Source organism: Balaenoptera ricei, chromosome 15 (genome assembly GCF_028023285.1).
Source record: "Balaenoptera ricei isolate mBalRic1 chromosome 15, mBalRic1.hap2, whole genome shotgun sequence".
NCBI lineage: Eukaryota > Metazoa > Chordata > Mammalia > Artiodactyla > Balaenopteridae > Balaenoptera > Balaenoptera ricei.
The window spans coordinates 88,706,765-88,721,086 of NC_082653.1; the positions used below are offsets into that span (position 1 = coordinate 88,706,765).

General features: G+C 66.0%; 1 protein-coding gene across 3 annotated transcripts in view; it reads left to right on the plus strand.

The window, feature by feature from the left end:
• INTS1 (integrator complex subunit 1) overlaps positions 1–14,322 on the plus strand; it is a 29,256-nt gene that overhangs the window by 4,812 nt on the left and 10,122 nt on the right. The window contains exons 8-29 of one of the 3 annotated variants that reach the window (XM_059898920.1): positions 87–232; positions 322–463; positions 721–897; positions 1,539–1,647; positions 2,249–2,369; positions 2,778–2,855; positions 3,453–3,610; positions 4,255–4,351; positions 6,622–6,713; positions 6,893–6,953; positions 8,035–8,232; positions 8,508–8,637; positions 8,951–9,130; positions 9,270–9,419; positions 9,828–10,007; positions 10,085–10,189; positions 11,181–11,348; positions 11,425–11,578; positions 12,435–12,596; positions 13,236–13,382; positions 13,650–13,748; positions 14,015–14,139. In XM_059898920.1, the coding sequence (XP_059754903.1) occupies positions 87–232; positions 322–463; positions 721–897; positions 1,539–1,647; positions 2,249–2,369; positions 2,778–2,855; positions 3,453–3,610; positions 4,255–4,351; positions 6,622–6,713; positions 6,893–6,953; positions 8,035–8,232; positions 8,508–8,637; positions 8,951–9,130; positions 9,270–9,419; positions 9,828–10,007; positions 10,085–10,189; positions 11,181–11,348; positions 11,425–11,578; positions 12,435–12,596; positions 13,236–13,382; positions 13,650–13,748; positions 14,015–14,139 (2,979 nt within the window). The remainder of the gene's footprint in view (positions 1–86; positions 233–321; positions 464–720; positions 898–1,538; positions 1,648–2,248; positions 2,370–2,777; positions 2,856–3,452; positions 3,611–4,254; positions 4,352–6,621; positions 6,714–6,892; positions 6,954–8,034; positions 8,233–8,507; positions 8,638–8,950; positions 9,131–9,269; positions 9,420–9,827; positions 10,008–10,084; positions 10,190–11,180; positions 11,349–11,424; positions 11,579–12,434; positions 12,597–13,235; positions 13,383–13,649; positions 13,749–14,014; positions 14,140–14,322) is intronic. The other 2 variants (XM_059898921.1, XM_059898922.1) reach the window with 2 other exon arrangements.

The window sequence follows — 14,322 nt, forward strand, 5'->3', positions numbered from 1 at the left end:
GTGAGGGGTGCCGTGCGCGTGGGGTGCCCCTTGGCGGGCGAGGCGGCGGGGCTGACGGCGCTGCCCCCGCCCCGGCCGCCCCGCAGCTGACCCGGCCGGCCCAGGACCTGCTCATGTCCGTGTGCATGAACTGCGGCACGCACGGCCCCGAGGACATGGACGTCATCTCCCACCTGATCAAGATCCGCCTCAAGCCCAAGGTCCTGCTCAACCACTACATGCTCTGCATCAGGTGCGCCCGGTGGGGAGGAGCGGGCGGGGGCGGGTGGCAGGCGGGGACGGCCCAGCCACTCCAGCGCCGCCTGCTTGGCCCACGTCCAGGGAGCTGCTGAACGCGCACAAGGACAACCTGGGCACCACCATCAAGTTCGTGATCTTCAACGAGCTCTCCAACGCGCGGAACCCCAACAACATGCAGACCCTATACGCCGTGCTGCAGCACAGCCCCGCGCTGGCACCCAAGGTGGGAGCCCGGCGTGGCCTCACACCTGCGACCCCCACCCCGCGCCCGGGCTGGAGACGAGGGCACGGCGGCGGCCGGCGTGGTGCCAGGCCGTGTGTGAGAGGCTCGGGGGTGGGGGGGGCAAGGGGCCGGGCCTGGGCGTGCAGCAGGAGCTGGCAGGGGCCTCGTCTGGGGGCTCTGGGAAGACCTCCTGCAGCCTGGTGAGGACGGAAGCTGGCGGGCGGCCCCGGCAGCTGCTGGCACTCTCTCTCCCCCAGTTCCTGGCCATGGTGTTCCAGGACCTGCTGACCAACAAGGATGACTACCTGCGGGCCTCGCGGGCCCTGCTGCGCGAAATCATCAAGCAGACCAAGCACGAGATCAACTTCCAGGCCTTCTGCCTCGGGCTCATGCAGGAGCGCAAGGAGCCCCAGTACCTGGACATGGAGTTCAAGGTGGGCAGCCCCCCCTCCCATGCCCCCCATGCCCCCCATGCCCCAAGCCCGGGCAGGCTACCTACTGCTTGGGTCTTGCCCAGCGGTTTCCCCGGTGCCGTTCGGAGTGCACCAGTCTGTGATGGGTGTCCCGCGTGCACGGTGGCCCGTCCCGGAGGCAGCGGAGGCTCCATCCTGCGAGGTCCAAGGAGGGGCTGGCCGGGTGCCCCCAGGGGAGCCGGTGACCTCGGGGCTGGGTGTGGAGGTGGGAAGAGCTGTAGCCGGCGGGGCTGGGGAGGCCAGAGGACGGCGTGAGCAGGCAGGGCGACGCAGACGGTGCACAGAGGGCCGTAGATTTTGGGGTGTTTGGGGGCAGTGGGAGGTGCCGCTGGAGAGCAGGACTTGGGGCCGGGGGTGGAGGATCTTGAGTGCCGCGCGGGCAGGTCGGCAGACAGCCCACGGGGCGGCCCTCTTCTCGGGAGGGCGGGCTTAGTCCAGCCCTGTTGGCTGAGCCGCCTCGCTGTGGCCCGGCCTGGCCCTGCTGCCGGCCGCTTCTTGGTCCCAAGGCCTCCTTCCGTCCAGCGTCCTCCTGTCCCGGCGGCTCGTGTGCCCAGGGCCTGGGCAGGGGGTGCAGAGCCCGCTGAGCTGGGCTGTGCTTGCAGGAGCGCTTTGTGGTGCACATCACAGACGTGCTGGCCGTGTCCATGATGCTGGGCATCACGGCCCAGGTGAAGGAGGCCGGCGTCGCCTGGGACAAAGGAGAGAAAAAGAGTAAGGCTCCGGGCCTGGCAGTGGTGGGTGCTTCCGTGGCTGTAGGCCGTCCCCGAGGCCCAGGCAGGGGGCGGGAAGGGGCGCTCCCACGGCACAGCTCCTAGAGACCGAGGGAGCTTCCGGAAGCTGCTGGTTCCTGTTCCTCCCGTCTGGGCTGAGAACACCAGCTCCTGGTCCAGGCCCGTTCTCTGCCTGGACGGTTTGCTCACGCGGATCCTGGTGCCGTTGTGAAGGCATTTCGGGCTCGCTGCCCTTGGGCCAAGGGTAGGTGGGGAAGCAGGGCGGTGGTGTTTGGGTCAGCCGGCTTTGGTTCGTGGCTGACCCTGGGCAGGCCTGGCTGCGTAGGCCCCGTAAGCGATGGGCTGGAAGGACACTTGGAACCTGCGGGTTTCAGCTCCCCGAGCTGCCCTGGGTACGTGAGGATGGTCAGGCGTTCGCTGAACCTGATCCTAGCCGAGTTCCCCGCTCCATCTCAGGTCTGCCTTTCTAGCCTGCAGACGCTGCAGGAGGCTCGTGCCGCCCAGGCCTCCTTCCTGCACCTGGCCTCGAGCTGGACCCTCCGGCTGCCGTGCGGGCTCTGTAACTCTCTCGTCCCCCGCAGACCTGGAGGCGCTGCGCTCCTTCCAGAACCAGATGGCCGCAATCCAGCGCGACGCCGTCTGGTGGCTGCACACCGTCGTCCCGTCCGTCAGCAAGCTCGCCCCCAGGGACTACGCGCACTGGTACGGCCCGCGCTCTCCTGCTCGGGGCGCGGCCGCTGCCTGGCCTGCCTGGAGGCCAGTGACGGCGCTCACCACAGAGGTGACAGGCTGCCGGCTGGCCCCAGCCTCTCAGGAACCAGCGGGGCCGGCCCTCGTGTGGCGTCAGGGCCTCGGGCAGAGCCTTCTCTTACAGGGGAGGTGGGGTCCCGTCTGACCGGGGTTGGGAGCCCCCTGCTGGGGGACTCTGTCACCTGCCAGCCCCCCAGGCCTTATTGGGGGTGGCTGGAGGCCCTCCAGAAGTGCCGTGGGGTTGCCGAGCTCAGGAATCGGGCGGTCCCTCTGCACGTGCGGCTTCGCAGCCAGTGGGGGCTGACGGGGTTGGCGGGGGGCCCGTCTACTCCAACCCTGACGGCTCTCTCCATCCTGCAGCCTTCACAAGGTGCTCTTCACGGAGCAGCCCGAGACCTACTACAAATGGGACAACTGGCCACCCGAGAGTGACCGCAAGTGAGCGTGCCTTCCGGCCCTGGGCCGCGAGGGCTGCCCAGGCCAGGCTCGCTGAAGCCAGCCCAGGGGCTCTGTCTGGTCTTGGTCAGGGTCACTGTCCCTGTCCTGCCCCGCACACCCTGTGCCGCATTTCCCAAGGGCGCAGTGTCTCTGCAAAGTCACCTGCACCCTCCCGGGGACTCAGCCGGTGCCTGTGCCCCAGGACCCCCCAGCTCAGCACCCCCGGGATATTTCCAGCTCCCTGCCCCTCCTCGCTTCCGAGCAGCTGCACACACGTTTTTCCTCCCTCAGCCAGTGTCGTGCTCTGTCCCCTGAGCCTGGGGACACCCTGCCCTGTGCTTCTGAGCGGTCGCTCCCGTCCGTCCCCACTGTGGGCCCGGTCAGCGTGCTCGTCTCACACCCGCCTGTGCTCCACACCCGTCTCGTGTCACAGTCCGGGGGCTGCGGGACGAGGCTGGGCTCCCCTCACGTTCCTCCTCGGGACGGCGGGGCATGGTCCACGGGGCATTGGGCACAAGTGGCCACGGGGAGGGTGGGCGGCCCTGCGGGTTCGGGGTGGGCTCCCGCCAGCCCGGCCTCTCCCTGCCGCGCCCGCAGCTTCTTCCTCCGCCTCTGCTCGGAGGTGCCCATCCTGGAGGACACGCTGATGCGCGTCCTGGTCATCGGGCTGTCGCGGGAGCTTCCGCTGGGCCCCGCCGACGCCATGGAGCTGGCCGACCACCTGGTGAAGCGGGCTGCAGCCGTGCAGGCCGACGGTGAGGGCCTGGTGCTTTGTCCTGCCCGCTGTGGGCGACGGCCCCCCGCCGCTGGGCTCCTCCCTCCCCGCTGCTGACCTCACGGGCATCGGGCATCAGGCCGTGCGTGTGTCTCGGACGGCAACCTAGTCCTTAGGCTGATTCTGGAGCTCACCCTGGACTCGTGCCCATTCTCCACGTGGTTGAACTTTGGCAAGAGTGTGTGTCTCTCGCCTCTTTAACGGGCCACCGCGGTGGCCTTACGCAGAGCGGTCCCCGTCCTAGAGCGTGCGTATGTCCCGTTGCCGATGGGCCTGGAGCCGACCCCTTGGTGTGGCGGGGCTCGCTGCCTCCCCGGGGGCTCTGCCCTGGCGCTTCTGCTCCAGACACGGGTGTGGTCACGTCTCGGCCCTGCCCTGAGCCCAGCTGCGCTGTGCTGCCCACGGTCCGGTCCTGCCTGCTCCCTGGCCAGCTCAGGTGCCACGTGGTGGAGACGTGCCCCGGCTCCCCAGGCCGGTTCACGCTGGCTGCGTGTCATTGCATCCTGCCCTGTGCCCGTGTCGTCCCCGGCCCCCCCGCCCCGTCTCCTCGCTCTCTGATGTCCACAGCCTGAGTCTGGGCCGGGACATCCACCGAGTGAGCCGTGTGTGGTTTCTGGGTTTCAGACATGGAAGTGCTGAAGGTGGAGAGGATCCAGCTGATCGACGCTGTTCTGAACCTGTGCACCTACCATCACCCGGAGAACATCCAGCTCCCGCCCGGGTGAGGCGCCAGGGGCCCATCCACAGACACCCGTGAGGCTGGGCCGTGCGGCGAACGACCCAGGGCCTGCTTGACTGCCGTCGCCTGGCTCTCTTGACCTGCTCCCTTGTTCTCTCCTTTTGGTCTTCGTCACTTAGATGCTTGCTTCCCGTGTGTGTGAACACATTCACAGTGTTTTCTGGACGACAGTGAGCTCGCGCTCTGTTTCCTTAAGCCACTTGACTGAGATACAGTTCTCGTTTCTCATATGCTTCACTCATTTAAAGTTTGTGATTTGGTGCTTTTAGTACATTCGTGGGGTTATGCAGCCATTGCCATGTCCCCTTAAGGAACCTGTTCCCGCTAGCTGTTGCCCCCCCTCCCCCCTCCCCCAAACACACAGCCCTTAGACCCCACGAATCAGCTCTGTCCCTGTGGATTGGACATTCTTGGACACTTCGTGTAAACAGAATCATAAAGCGCGTGGTCCGGTGTGGCAGGCTCCTTCCACTGAGCGTCACGTGTCCAGGGCCCCTCCGAGTCTTAGCTTGCGCCTGTACTCTGTCCCTCTCCGTGGCCAAGTGCAGGCACTGCGTTTTGTGGATCTGTTTGCTGGTTGACGCACACTTAGGTGGTTTCCGCTGTTGTTAACCGTGCTGCTGGGAACTCCACGGATACGTTTTTGTGAGGATGTATGTTTTCAGTTCTCGCGAGGATACCCAGGAGTAGAATTGCTGGGTCATGTGTTTAACCTTTTGTGGAACCACCAGACTTTCCCGCAGTGGCTGCGCCGTTTCACTTTGCCAGCAGAGGGTCCGAAGGTTCCTGTTTCTCCACATCTTTGCCGAGACTGATGGTCCATCTTTTTATTTTAGTCGTCTTAGTGGGTGTGAAGTGGCATCTCACTTTGGCTTTTTTTTTTTTTTTGGCCGCAGCATGTGGGATCTTGGTTCCCTGACCAGGGATCAGACCTGTGCCCCCTGCAGTGGAGGTGCAGAGCCCTAACCACTGGACCGCCAGGGAAGTCCCTCATTTTGGCTTTGATTTCCATTTCTGTAATCGCTAGTGACACTGAGCAGCTTTTCACATGCTTGTGGGCCATTTGAACACCTTCTTTGGAGAAATGTCTATCTGAGTCCTTTGCCCAGTTTTAAACTGGATTGTTTGAATATTGTTGTTGAATTGTGAGGGCTCTTTATAGGTTCTGGAGTGAGACCCTTAACATACCTATAATTTGTAGATATATCCCTTCTTAGTGCCGTTTGAGACACAGAAGCTTTTAATCTTGATAAGGTCCAGTTTATTTTTCTTTGGTTTCTTGGGTCTTCGTGTCACGCGTAAGAAACCATTGCCTCATCTGAGGTGTCAAAGATCTATTCCTGTGTTTTCTCCTAAGAGTTTTATATAGTTTTAGCCTTAATGTTTAGGTTTGTTATCCATTTTGAATTTATTTTTGTATACGGTGTGAGGTGCGGCTCTGACTTCATTCTGTTTCATGCGGATGCATCATGGTCCTTCATGGGTAATCAGTTGACCTTAAACATATGGGTTTATTTCTGGATCCTCAGTTCTGTTCCACTGACCTATATGCCTGTCCTCACGCCCACACTTCTGTCTTCATTACTGTGACTTTGTGCTGGGTTTTGAAATTGGGAAGTGTGAGTCCTCCAATTTTATTCTTTTTCAACATTATTTTGGCTTTTCTGGGTCCTCGCATTTCCACGTGAATTTTAGGGTCCTCTGGTCAATTTCCACAAAAAAGCCAACTGGAATTGTGGTGGGATTGCGTCCAAGCTATAGATGAGTTTGGGGAGTGTTGCCAAGTCATCATATCAGGTTTATTTCATTTTTCCTAACGGCTTCTTAGCTGCTTTCTGTTGCGTCATCTGAAAGGACTGTAATCACGATAGCATGATGCGTGACTTTTGAAAGTTATTATGGTTACACGTCAATGGATACTGGGGTGTTTTCTGGTTTTCTGATGCAAAGAATAACAACAGTAGTTAGCATTATCGAGTGTTTATTACCTTTCCCATGTTCCCGTGCTATAGGGTGGGAGGCCAAGGCTGAGGGAAGTGGGGCACGTGTCCCGGAGCCCGGGGCTGGGGTGTGGGCCCGAGGGGTGTGCTGGGTACAGCCATGCACATCCTGGGGGCGCAAGTCCCAGAGAGGAGTGACTGGGGCTCCAGTACTGACGTTCGGGTCTGTGAGGCGGTTGCCGCCCTGGCCTGGACCCGTTCCCGTCGGGACCTCGTGGCCCGAGGCTGAGCCATCGGCACCTTGCGTCCCAGGTACCAGCCTCCGAACCTCGCCATCTCCACCCTCTACTGGAAGGCGTGGCCCCTCCTGCTGGTCGTCGCCGCGTTCAACCCAGAGAACATCGGTGAGTCCCCTCTGGCCAGCCGTGGTCCCCTGGGCCGATGTTGACCTTTCCCCCTTCTGGGCTTCCTGCCTGTCAGGGCCTGGAGCAGAGCCTGGCTGGGGACTGGAGGATGGGCGGGGGAGGGGGTGGGTCTTCCGCCGGGAGTCCCAGCTACCACCTGCTGTCGCCTTGCTCCCTAGGCCTGGCCGCCTGGGAGGAGTACCCCACGCTGAAGATGCTCATGGAGATGGTGATGACCAAGTAAGTGGCTTGCCGCGCTGGGAGCGGGGGGGGCGGGCCCACCGGTGCCGCGCTGGGAGCGGGAGGGCGCGCTGGGGCTCCCGCTGCTCTGCGGTCTCCCTGCTCTGCGGGGCTGCCCCCTCGCTGGGCTGGGGGCAGTGGCATCAGGCGGCGCCCTGGGCCCTCCTGGGCAGCACTCGTGTTGCCGTGGGCGTGGGGACGGTCAGGCTGGTGACGCTGTGACATCGCGTAGAGCGGAGGGGAGCCAGAGGCTGCGGCGGGATGGGGACGGGGCCAGGTGCGGCGTGAGCGCTGCCGGGGTCAGCAGCAGGGAACTGCCTCGGGACGCGGCGGGCGCCAGATGCCAGGGCTGCTGTGACTGTGCTCGCTGCGAGCCATGAGCTGAGGAAGCGGCGTGGGCGCCTGGGCGGGTGGCGTGTGTGTGCTGTGCTCCTGCGGCGGGGGTGGGCGCGGCCTGCCGGCGCACTCGGGGGCAGCGAGGGTCGCTGCGGGACACTGGCTGAGGTGGAGTGGAGCCTGAGGCCGTAGCGTGTGGGAACCGGGCGCGCGGGGTCTGGGTGCGGCCCGAGGCTGCACGCGGCAGGGCCATCCTGTGGTGTCACGGGAAGCTAGGTTAGATTCAGGACACGTGACAGGAGTGCAGCTGCTCGTGCCCCCAGAAAGCCGCGTGTGTCTTTGAAGCCGTGAGTCGGTCTGGGGTGCCCTGTACGCCCTGGGCCACCTGGCCTGTTGGAAAGGGTCCAGGGGTCCCGTGTGGCCATCCCGGACAGACGCCACTTGGGTCCAGGATCCTGACACACGTGGGCCGATTTTGGAGGCGCCAGCACTCGGCTGTGTGGGAGGAGAGGGTGGCCGGCTGTGGGCTCTGAGGGCTGCCCAGCTCTCTCATGGGGGTCTGACTGTGACCATGTTGCTGACGCCCTCCCCCCCCACCCCCCCGGGTCCCTTCCACAGCCTGACGGCTCGAGCTGGGCCCGGGCAAGGGACGCCGTCCTAAGTTATGACCCCCCACCCTGAGCGCCGCCTGGTGGCAGCCAGCCTCTGGTGGCCCGGCGACAGGTTCCTCCCGCTTGGTCCCCAGCAATTACTCGTACCCGCCGTGTACCCTGACGGACGAGGAGACCCGGACTGAGATGGTCACCCGGGAGCTGCAGGTCTCGCAGCGGGAGAAGCAGGAGATCCTGGCGTTCGAGGGGCACCTGGCCGCTGCATCCACCAAGCAGACCATCACTGAGAGCAGCAGCTTGCTCCTGTCCCAGCTCACCAGCCTTGAGCCCCAGTATGCGCTGCACGGAGCTCGGGGCCGGGCCTGGGCTGGCAGGGGCGGGCGGGGGCGCCGTGTCCTGGCCACTGTCCTGGCTCTCCGCGCGGCCGGGCCGTGGTGAAGCCGAGAGCCCCCGTGGCTGGGCTGGGAGGGGAGGGACCGTGGGCCTTGGGGAAGACGGGCAGCTGCCCACAGGTGGGAGGCAGGCGGCCCCGCCCTCACCCGCCACTGTCGCCTGGGGAGCCCTGCGCTTGCGGCTTCGACACGCTTGGGTCTTGTGGAACTTTCAGAGGGCCGCCCCGGAGGCCTCCCCCTCACGTCCTGGAGCAGGTGAAAGGCCTCAACCAGTCCCTCCGCCTCGGGCACCTGCTGTGTCGGAGCCGGAACCCGGACTTCCTCCTCAACATCATCCAGAGGCAGGTGAGTCCCGCCGGGGTCTGGAAGGAGGAGGCTGGCTGCAGGCGGGCGGGCGGGGAACCTTCTAGGGGCGTCAGCGGGCTGTGGCGTTAGATGAGACCGTGGCCAGAAGAGGGCACACCCAGAGACAGGGCTACGTGGCGACGGGCTCCTGGGCGTGCACATCGCTCCCAGCACAGCTGGCGGCCGTGGCACGTTGCCGGCGGGGCGCACACAGGGCCGCCTCGGGAGTCCCCGCTGGATGGCGGGCAGGTGGGTCGGGAGGGGCCGCGGCAGGATTAACCGGAAAGAGCCGCGTGGCTGCCGCCCTGCCCAGGCCTCCTCCCAGTCCATGCCCTGGCTGGCCGACCTGGTGCAGTCCAGCGAGGGCTCCCTGGACGTGCTGCCCGTGCAGTGCCTGTGCGAGTTCCTGCTGCACGACGCTGCCGACGAGCCCGCCTCCGGGGAGGAGGAGGAGGAGGGCGAGAGCAAAGAGCAGAAGGCCAAGAAGCGGCAGGTCGGAGCCCCGGCCCCGCCCCCCGGCCCCGCCCCACCCCGCCCCGGCCCCGCCCCCGCCCCAGCCCCGGCCCCGGCCCCAGCCCAGCCGGGTCCCCACCGGCCCTGGAGGCCCACCCTGAGGCCCCCTGTCCCTGCAGAGGCAGCAGAAGCAGCGGCAGCTGCTGGGCCGCCTGCAGGACCTGCTGCTGGGCCCCAGGGCCGACGAGCAGACCACGTGCGAGGTGCTGGACTACTTTCTGCGGCGCCTCGGCTCCTCCCAGCTGGCGTCCCGGGTGCTGGCCATGAAGGTGCGACGGCCGGCCTCGGCCCGCTCTCCCCGCGCTCCCCTGCTCGCCCCGGCACGGTTCTGTCCTCTTTCGTTACGATGAGCATCTCTACTCACCCAGACTTTTATCCTAGCTGACTTCCGGACACAGAAAGGGCGCAGTCATAAACCGTGCAGGGCTCAGAGCCCTTTTCCCCTATCTGGGCCCCCTTCCTCGGTGGTAATGGGAAACGTCCCGAGAGCAGTTCAGTCGCCGTCCTGCCGTGCTTCCCAAGGTGCTGGCGACGGTTTTCCAGGGGAGCCGGTAGCGCTCCTTCCGCCCCAGTCGTGGCAGCTCTGACCGCACCACGTCTCTGCCGGGAAGCGGCCCCCTCGCGCGGGTTTGAGAGGGACTGGGTGGCCCCGAGACAGGGCGCATGTCTGCTTGCAGGGCCTGTCCCTGGTGCTCTCGGAGGGCAGCCTGCGGGACGGGGAGGAGAAGGAGCCCCCCATGGAGGAGGACTCGGGCGACTCGGACGCGCTGCAGGGCTACCAGTGGCTGCTGCGAGACCTGCCCAGGTTGCCTCTGTTCGACAGCGTCAGGACCACCACCGCCCTGGCGCTGCAGCAGGTGAGGGGCCGCAGGGCGGGCGGCGGGCAGCCCTGCGGGGCGTGCGCTCACACGCCCTCCTTCCCCCCACTCCCCAGGCCATCCACATGGAGACAGACCCGCAGACCATCAGCGCCTACCTGGTCTACCTGTCCCAGCACACGCCCGTGGAGGAGCAGAGCCAGCACAGCGACCTGGCCCTGGTGAGGGGGGCGGGGCGGGGCGGGGGGACCCTGGCCAGCCCAGCCGGGTTGCGGGGCCAGCGGGGCCACCCCTTGGCTGTGGGCTCTGAGCGCCCAGCTGCCTTGCTGGTGACCTTCTGTCCGGAGCAGGGGTCGAGGGCAGGAGCCCCCAGTGCCCTTGTGATCATCCAGGCCTGGTTGCCTCTGTGGCTCTGGGCTGGGGGAGGCGTGGCTTGGCCAACCCAGGAGGCCAAGGGGCAGGAGGCCAGCCCAGGAGTCCGGGGCTGGGGCTGGGGCCCGCATCCCGCCCCCTGCCGGGGAGGCCCTGGGAGCTGAGCACGTGCCCGTTTTCTACTTCGTCTTGCTCTTTTCCGGCCGTCTTTCTTCTGACCTTGCTACTCCGCTAGCGGGTCAGCTGACAGTGACAGAGCTTCTGGAGGCCCTGGGTCTTTGTAGAATGCGTGAGTGGAGGGAGTGAGGGAACGGGCTGAAGACAGAGGTCGGTGGGCAGGGGGATTCTGTCCAAGCCTGGGCTCCTCGTCAAGGGGCTGGACAGTAATAAAAGTCCGGGCTGGAGGCCTCGCCCTTCTGAGTCTGGTCCAGGGGCCAGCCTGCCCCGCGTCACTGCTGCAGGTTTCAAGTAAACGTGGTGTCCGGCTGTTTGCAGACGGCCTTTCCCTTCGGGTCTCGAGAAGCGTGTGTTACTGTCGCTCGAGGGCAGATGGCGCCTTGCCCCATGGCTCGCTCTCCTCTCCGTGCGGGGCCGGCCCTCTCCAGGGAGCCTGTCACTTCTTGCTGCCCCTCCCGCCCGCTTGGCAGTTGACAGCCCTGCGCGGCTGCAGGGCTCTGCATGTGGGGCCCTTCTGTCCGTCATCGGCCTGCTGCCCGGTGTCGGGGGGTGGTGGTTGTGCAGAGCGGACGTGGCGTCGGGGCGGCCTTCCGAGGGGACGGGGCCGTCGGCCAGGCACGACTGGAGGAGGGCCCCGCGCCCTCTGACGCCGTGCTCCCCCAGGACGTGGCCCGGCTCATCGTGGAGCGCTCCACCATCATGTCCCACCTCTTCTCCAAGCGCTCCTGCAGCGCCGAGTCGGACGCCGTGCTGGCCGCCCTGCTCTCCATCTTCTCCCGCTACGTGCAGCGCATGCGCAAGAGCAAGGAGGGCGAGGAGGTCTACAGCTGGGTAAGGCGGGCGGGCGCCCTGGGCCGGCCCCCGTGGCCCTCACCTCGGCCCGCTCACCCCCTTCCTCCCCCTCCAGTCGGAGTCGCAAGACCAGGTCTTCCTGCGCTGGACCAGCGGGGAGACGGCCACCATGCACATCCTGGTGGTCCACGCCATGGTCATCCTCCTGACGCTGGGCCCGCCCCGCGGTGAGCAGCCCGCGGGCGGTGGGGCCTGGGTCTCCCGTGGGGGTAGGTACCCTTCCCTGCCCGTCCTGGGGGCACGCGCGCGAGCCTCCACATGGCGGGACCCCGGGCACCGCCGGCCCTTCCGATCCATGGGCTGGGGGTTTCCAAACTCCGTGCCGCCTCGGCCCACACGCTGTCCTGTCGTCGTGAGACGCACGTGGGTGTTGCTGGGCACCTCGGGGCCTGCTCCTCTTTGCACTGTGGCTTCTGGAGGTGGAGGTGTCCACGTGGGGCTGCCCAGCTGAGGGGACACTGGTGCCCAGAGCAGTGAGCTCCAGGTCCTCCCCACAGGCCTGGGGTGTGGCCCTCGACTCGCTGGCCGTGGGCTGTGTCCAGAGCCGGCTGATCCTCCGGCCTCCTGAGACCTCTCTGCCCGGCAGCCCCTCCTTCCCTCCCCGTGGCTGACGCCGTGGGCTGCTCTGCCACTTACTTGTGTCCAGGGGAGGCTGGCCTCGTGCCGGCCTGGCCTACTGGCTGCCCGGGGCTTTGTGCAGCCTGAGCCCTGGAAGGAGCCGGTTTGGCCAAGCCCACAGAGCCCAGGGAGCGTGCTGGCCCCAGCCTCACACCGTCCCCTGGGCGGCCTGGCCAGCTCTGCACCTCCGTTTCCTCGACTGAGACGGGGCAATGCCGCGATTGTGAGGATTACACAAGTCAACTGCACAAAGCCTCTGCCGCTGGGCCGCGCTCAGCTCTTGGTAGATTCTTCTCCATCCTCTGAAGCCCCAGTTCGCACCTATAAACCGAGGACGCGCTGGCCTCAGCCTTCAGCCTTCGGTGCAGCCGGAGCTCCTAGGGTGGCGAGGTCTGGGAAGGCCTCACTGAGCCGGCCCTGGTGCTTGCCCTGTTGTCTCTCCCAAAGCTGGTGACAGTGAGTTCCAGGCGCTGCTGGACATCTGGTTCCCAGAGAAGAAGCCCCTGCCCACGGCCTTCCTGGTGGACACGTCGGAAGAGGCGCTGCTGCTGCCCGACTGGCTGAAGTTGCGCATGATCCGCTCGGAGGTCCCGCGCCTGGTGGACGCTGGTATGGCCTGGGCGGGGCTTGGGCGGGGAGGACCAGGTCTTGCCTCCTGCTGCAGGCCTGGGCGTGTGTTCTAGCTGTTGCCGATGAGAGAGGACGGCTCGGGGGCCTCTGGTGGGTTCCGGGGCGTCTGTTATTCAGCAGATGTTTTTGGATCTGTCAGTGCACTGACAGCTGCCCACAAGCCCTTGTGGTCCGGCGGGGAGGCCAAGGGCCTCCAGTGAGAAGCGGTGCTGGAGGAGGAACGAAGACCAAGTGGTCCAGGAATTCGGAGGGGAGGAGGAGGGGCTGGGGCCTCGGAGCTGGTTCTGGGACGCAGAGTGGCCTTGGGCAGCCTGCGGCAAGGAGGAAGGGCATCCGGTGGTGGTCAGCGTGGTATCCAGCGGGGGTGGCAGGCCGGGCAGTTTGGGGGGTGGCTTGGCTGGAGGGTGGGTTGGCTTGGGAAGCGCAGCAGGACACGCTCAGGGGAGCCTTGACTCTGAGCTGGAGGGAGCGCAGGGCTGGCCCGCAGCCTCAGGATGCAGGGTGGGGGGCCTGAGGACCCACCAGCCACACTTGGAGCTGCCCTCTGGGCCCGGGGCCCCACCAGGCCCCGCGGGCCAGGGTCACCAGCGGCGGTCACTGAGTGAGAGCCGCCCTCAGCCCTGCAGGACCTGGAGCCCCAGCAGCTGCTGCTGTTCGTGCAGTCCTTCGGCATCCCTGTGTCCAGCATGAGCAAACTTCTCCAGTATCTGGACCAGGCGGTGGCCCACGACCCCCAGACCCTGGAGCAGAACATCATGGACAAGAGTGAGAGCCGGGGTCCTCGGCCGAGCAGCCAGGCTGTGGGTGGAGTGGAACAGCCCCGGGGCAGGGGCTGCGAGCAGGAAGGTGGAGCTGCGTCCACCCCTCGGGTTGGAGGGTGGAGGGAGCTGTGGGCGCTGCCTGATTCTCTGCGGAAAGACCCTGTCGCCCAGCTTCCCGGGTCCTGGGGAGGCTTGGAGCTCTGCGGGCACTGTGCGGAGGGCTTCCCTCCTCCCTGGGGGCCCGTGTTTACCCGTGGCTGCCCCCCCGCAGATTACATGGCTCACCTGGTCGAGGTCCAGCACGAGCGAGGGGCGTCCGGAGGCCAGACTTTCCACTCCCTGCTCACAGCCTCCCTGCCCGCCCGGCGAGGTACCCACCCATCCCGGCTCGCACGGCCACTCGGGAACGTTTGCTTCTGGCCGGCGTCCGGGTTTCTGTTTACGGGCCCTGTTCCTCGTGGGCCTCGGCAGGCCTGGCGAGGCTGGGGGTCCCGGGGTGAGAGCCCTCTGCAGGGCCTGTGAGCCAGCTCCTGTCGGGGCGGTGGGCTGCCGGGCGAGCCTGGCCTTGGTTGGCAAGGTCCCCGCCACAGCTGGCCGTGATGGCTTCTCAGCCGACCTGCTCCTCCTTGCCTGCAGACAGCACGGAGGCGCCGAAACCCAAAAGCAGCCCAGAGCAGCCACCGGGCCAGGGCAGGACCCGGGCCGTGACACAGGTGCGGGTTCTGGGCCCCGAGGACGACCTGGCCGGCATGCTCCTGCAGGTACGGGACACCCTCCCTCCCCGGTCCCTCCTCCCGCCTGGAATCCACGGCCAGGGGTTCCCTGGGCACGTGTGTTCTCGCCCGCTCCTCACAGTGACAGGCGCTGCAGAGCAGCTGTGCGCAGTTTCCGTCTTCACGCTTACACACCTGTATGCGCACGTGTGTGCACAGGTCCACGCGCTC